Source organism: Trachymyrmex septentrionalis, unplaced genomic scaffold, assembly GCF_001594115.1.
Source record: "Trachymyrmex septentrionalis isolate Tsep2-gDNA-1 unplaced genomic scaffold, Tsep1.0 scaffold19, whole genome shotgun sequence".
NCBI lineage: Eukaryota > Metazoa > Arthropoda > Insecta > Hymenoptera > Formicidae > Trachymyrmex > Trachymyrmex septentrionalis.
Genome location: NW_017305071.1, coordinates 3,948,666 through 3,954,320, shown reverse-complemented (window position 1 = coordinate 3,954,320; position 5,655 = coordinate 3,948,666). Strand labels below are relative to the sequence as shown.

Below are 5,655 nucleotides of genomic sequence, written 5' to 3'. Positions count from 1 at the left end.
GGTCAAGGGGAACAAAAAAATCTCATACATTTTGTAATTTTTTGCAATAATTAACAAAATATAAATTACTAAAAATAGCCTAATATTGGTCTTCTATAATTTTTTTCTCAAATACTATCAATTTTACAAAAAAACTGTAAGAGACAAAAATTGTTTATTTTCTTCTCATAGAATTCTGAAAATTTTTTCAGAATTTTTTAATACTATATTTTCTAATAATAATAAAAATAAGAAAATGAAGTACTAAAAAGTTGATAAAAAATTCTGAAAAAATTCTAAGAGTTCTATGAAAAGAAAATAAACAATTTTTATTTCTTATAATTTTTTCGGCAGATACGTTTGCATTAATGGATTATTCGATCACTAGACACAGTCTAGTAATATTCTTTAAAACAAATTGGAAATATATGGAAATAAAAGTATATATTTCAGTTTATTTCTATATACTTATTTTCTCATCTTTCTATATATTTATTTTTTATCTATAAATTGACAATTAACCAAAAATTTATTAATTGCAAATATCAAACTTCAGAATCTAAAAAAAAAGTCATTGTTGTAGCAATGCAACAAATCTTAAAACAGCTTGTATTATGATGTTTCAATAATCTATCAGCAATATCAAGTTTTACATATGTTCATCCTGTTTTTTATTTAACACATTAATATTATGTATATATAAAATAAAAAATACAGATATTCTGAATTCATCACAGAGATTTAGCGACTGCCAAGATTTCGTCGAAAAATTATACTTGCATATGTCGATCTGCCGATCATATGTCATTCGTCAAGTAAATAAGCGAATATTTGTATCCGAATTTTCGACGTTAATTGCACCACAGTTTTCCGAAAGTTCAGCTTTGTATCAGCATTGCCCATTGTTTCTCACCGTCACCAGCAATTAAAGATTCGTCACAGCCAAAAGGGGAATGAAAATGTGTCGCTGCTCTTTAAATGGACATCATGTTGCATTATGACATAGGGCAAGATTATAACTGATTAGAACTACCAACCACGTTACTTTTCGCGCGAAAAATATGAATGAAAAAAACAAGGCACTCGATCCCCATTACCGGAAAGCCGAGAACGTTGGAAATATTTGGAAATTCCGAAGAGAGAAAAGGAGAGAATTATAAATTTTATATTTTTTTAAATTATCTGCAGAGGTTCAACTTTATTAAACTAAACACAATCTATCTTGAGAAAGAAACTGAAACATTTATCTCTTACATAATATATTATATACATATATATATATATAAAATTTGTTTTTTTCGAATAACGTTTATGCTTTAAAAATAAATATATATAGACTTTATAAAAATTAATCATTTCTGTTTCGCTTTCGAATAATGTTTGTGCAACTCTTTTCATTTAGAAATTATATTTATCCTCTTCTTGTTGACAAATTACTGTTTTCCTGTGCTTTTTATTCCACTCTTCCATCTTATCAATGGAGATCCATACATCATTTGCGAGTAACTCTGGCTCTTCAAATGCTGCGAAATGACCTCCTCGAGGCATTTTGGTAACTCGTAAAAGATTCACGAATCGTGTTCTCAGTTCGTTTGGACTTTGAGTCAAGATTTCGTAAGGGAACTGTACACAAGCGCTAGGAACCTTTATCGGTGTCCTATAAAAAAAAAGACGCTTAATATTTAACATTTATATTTTGCAATAATAACAATTTGCGATAATAATTACATACGATTCCAAAATCCTCATCAAAGATCTATTCGACTTGGTATTGTGTTCAGCATATATTCTCATAGCTGTAGTAATGCTATTCGATATCCAATAGATCATCAGATTATCGATTAACTCCTCGTATGTATATTTCTCTAGAAATCCACCGTCTGCTCTATATTTGTAAGACGGATTTGTACCGGTTGAAAATTTTTCAATGATATACGCCGCCAAACCAGCAGGCGAGTCGTTTAGACCGACCCCTAAAACACACAACGCTTTGAAAAATACTAGATTTTCATTTATTAAATATGCGCAAAATTTTCTAACACATTCAATTAATAAAATATAAATTAATGAGTTTAGAATATAAACGTTAACTCTTTTTTGCGTATTGATATAAATATATCGCATACCAACTGTATCCGGCTTCGTAGCTTGAATATGCAAATATCCAAACTCTCCAAGAATTAAAAGACCAGTTCCTTTTTTAGTTTTTTCCCAAGGCAATAACCATTCTTTCAAAATAGTCAATGCCTTTTTCAGCAGGATCCATTTATTAAGCACTAGACACAAATTAGAATGCAAACCTAAAACGCTGCAATTTGCACAACATATATATCACTATTTAATCACGTTTAATAACATCAGTTATTATATAACTACTGATGTAAAATATCCATGCTAATCTAATTCAATTTTATTTAACTGATAATTTTAGGCAATAAACTTACTATTGCGGATATAAACATGACATAGTGTAGATGACGGAGAAACCCCAATCGCCACCTTGAACATAATATTTATCATACCCGAGTCTCAACATGAGATTCTTAAAAACCACACTCATTTGAATGGCCGAAAGTTCAGGTATCGTAGCTGCGCTGGAGAAACCAAATCCAGGTAGCGAAGGCGCTATCACTTCAAATACAAAATCGTACTCGGGTTTCGGTGAGGTCAGTAATGGAATGATTTTATAAAATTCCATTATGGAGCCGGGCCATCCGTGTAAAATTAACAATGGCAAAACTCGTTTTCCTTCTGTATTATTTGGTTTCACATGGATAAAGTGAATGTCTAATCCTGCGTTAAATATAAAATATGTAAATCTGTAACTCAATGTAACATTAAAAAATAATAACATAAAAGTATATGTAATCAACTTTGAAATCATCTTATAGATTTCTCTAAATATGTAAAATTGAATTCTCAGATCGAAAAAGTAATTATTTCATCTACTTATTTCATCCGAGATTTCGTTTTAATTTACTTAAATAGATATATAAAATTTTGCATAATATATATAGTATTGAAATAAAATAAAACACATAAAATTACAACAGAATATACAATTATAACTTAAAATCTTATTATAAGTAAAATTATAGAATTTACATCAGTATTTAAATAGAATTAGAAATAAAATCCTTATGTAATACTAAGGATTCTAAAATCCTTACTATTACATAAACATCTTCATAATAGTCTGCAAAGCTTAAAATTTTTATTTACTACCTGAGTATCAATTGTATAACTTTTTTAAAGCAAAAACATAACAATTTTTATGTATATATGTACATATAATATACACATACATACACAAAATTTTCATTTTACATTTCCATCCTGACGAAAAAATTACATGATTGATTCTCTGACGTCAGACTACAAAAATATTTAATATGCAAAAGAATACTCTATATACTTTTTGTTGTTGATCATATTCTTGTACCTTGAATATTCGTTTTAAAATGCGAATACTGATTTATGTACTTCTCGCGTTCGTCGAAATTATATTCGTTCTCCCAATAGTTTAAAAGTTTACGCAGAGCGTCGGTATTAGTGCCATAATTCCAAGCAATGTCTTTTAACGGCGGTGTCAAAGGTCTGGTGTGCTTTAATCGGTACTTCAAATCTTTTATCATCTGCAAATAATATTTTCTATTGCCATTGTCTATTATCTGTAACAATTAACTATTCAATTGAACTATTTCATGAAATTGCTCTTTACACAATAGTCTCAGCACTATTTCAAAACAAGCGATATATAGAAACGTTTTTTCAATCATATCGATTCATAATAAAAAATATAACAGTGGTAACAGTAACGAAGTTATTTTTTGATCTATAAAATAACTTTGTCAACCCTACGAATACCTCTTCGGAAAAAGTAACTTTGTATGGTCTGATGTCATTGTTGGCAGAGTTCTCGGTACCGGGCGTCCACCAGGTCTCTGGCAATTTCGATAATTTCGTTCTACGAGACGAGAAGTATCTTCTCGTTAGAACGATTAGCATCGCCGAACAACTGAGGATAATTACGCCAAACAGTAAACAATCCATTTAACCGGCACACCTTATATTTAAGTCTGCAAATAAATTTTAATCCTTTAGATAACACGCATCTACTATCTGACGAGTGTAACTGATTACAGCACGACACTACACTGTTGCATCGCGGTCGCAAGTTGCGCAAACAGCGCAGTGATGTATTCATATTAAAGTGGGCGCCAAATCTCGAAATTGCGAACATTTAATAGTTTAAAAGGCATTCGAGGTGAATAGTCAAGATCACATCTTGCAAAGTGTGTGTGTCTATTGAATGTGTTTTGGATTCAGATTCAGAATACCAGTAGAAATATATGACAGAATGTTCTGTTTTATGTATGATATACATGATGTATAATTTTATCCTTGTTATTGCACTGAATATTAAAGAAGGATAATAAAAAACATCATAGACATCATGAATAAAATAGCTTAAGAATTACCTACTAAAGTCCATATCAAGCATGCATTAAAGGATTGCGAATTAAAAATCAAAATTCTATCAATTAGAACGAGATGAATTAAAATTAAATTATCCAATTCTAAACTTAATATTTCCGAGCTTCAATTCGTGAATTTTAATAATCTTCAATTGACTGTAATTCAGACGTCATTGTTTATACCATACGTTGATGTTTTATTGTTAACTGAAATAAAACAAATTGACAACAAGAATAAATAACAATAAAATCAATAGGCTCTAAAAAAAATTCTAAAAAACAATAAATCAAATGTCAATTTGTGCCAACACTGGTTATTAGTGTGCATTTTTATAACATTTATTCAAAGTAAATATTAAACATATACGTTTCGACCTACGGTTAAAGTCCTCTTCAGTACAAAAAAAAATATATTAACAAAATTACATAATGATAGCGCATACGAGTATAAAAACTAATCACATATAAAGTATATAAACTAATCACATATAAAATGCAAGAAAAACCGTTGTGGATATCCGAGTTGGTCATTAAATTACTAAGTTAAATGACTGTCAAGATTGAACTGTTTCTATAAGATTTGTTGTACATATTCCATTAAACTGTTCCATTTAATAAAACAAAATTTAAAGATATTAGACACGACATAACTGTTTGTAGATGGATGTAAAACATGTACAAACCTTATAGAAACAGTTCAATCTTGACAGTCATTTAACTTAATGACCAACTCAGACATCCACCACGGTTTTTCTCGCATTTTATATGTGATTAATTTATACTCCTATGCGTTATCATTATGTAATTTTGTTAATATATTTTTTTTGTACTGAAGAAGGCCTTGACTGTAGATCGAAACGTATATGTTTAATATTTACTTTGAATAAATATTATAAAAATGCACACTAATAATCAGTGTTGGCTCAAATTGGTATTTGATTTATTATTTTTTAGAAGAATAAATAAATATAATTATTCAATTCGTAGAATTATAGTCATATCCACCTAAAAAATTACACGAAATTAAGAATCAATAAAAACTCAAAATATTGTAATTTTATTTCGATTAAGCCTATTCTACAATGTGCTCAGTTTCCTATTTCTTGCTTTTTACTATTTTTACATCTTGTTTACAAATCAAATTAAGACTCTTTATAAAAAGAACTGGAAAGGATACGGGCAGTAGGAGTCAGTGTCG

At 29.1% G+C, this 5,655-nt stretch overlaps 1 protein-coding gene across 2 annotated transcripts in view; it reads right to left on the bottom strand.

Annotated features, from left to right (window-relative positions):
- LOC108747012 (juvenile hormone epoxide hydrolase 2-like) overlaps nucleotides 1–4,480 on the bottom strand; it is a 9,052-nt gene extending 4,572 nt beyond the window's left edge. Inside the window, exons 1-6 of one of the 2 annotated variants that reach the window (XM_018484218.1) lie at nucleotides 3,847–4,090; nucleotides 3,422–3,614; nucleotides 2,424–2,772; nucleotides 2,106–2,287; nucleotides 1,712–1,952; nucleotides 1,344–1,636 (exon numbers count right to left, since the gene is read on the bottom strand). In XM_018484218.1, the coding sequence (XP_018339720.1) occupies nucleotides 1,378–1,636; nucleotides 1,712–1,952; nucleotides 2,106–2,287; nucleotides 2,424–2,772; nucleotides 3,422–3,614; nucleotides 3,847–4,032 (1,410 nt within the window). In that variant the 5' untranslated portion in view covers nucleotides 4,033–4,090 and the 3' untranslated portion in view covers nucleotides 1,344–1,377. Of the gene's footprint in view, nucleotides 1–1,343; nucleotides 1,637–1,711; nucleotides 1,953–2,105; nucleotides 2,288–2,423; nucleotides 2,773–3,421; nucleotides 3,615–3,846; nucleotides 4,091–4,460 lie in introns of those variants that run through there. The other variant, XM_018484217.1, reaches the window with a different exon arrangement.
- Between the last annotated feature and the right edge of the window lie 1,175 nt (nucleotides 4,481–5,655).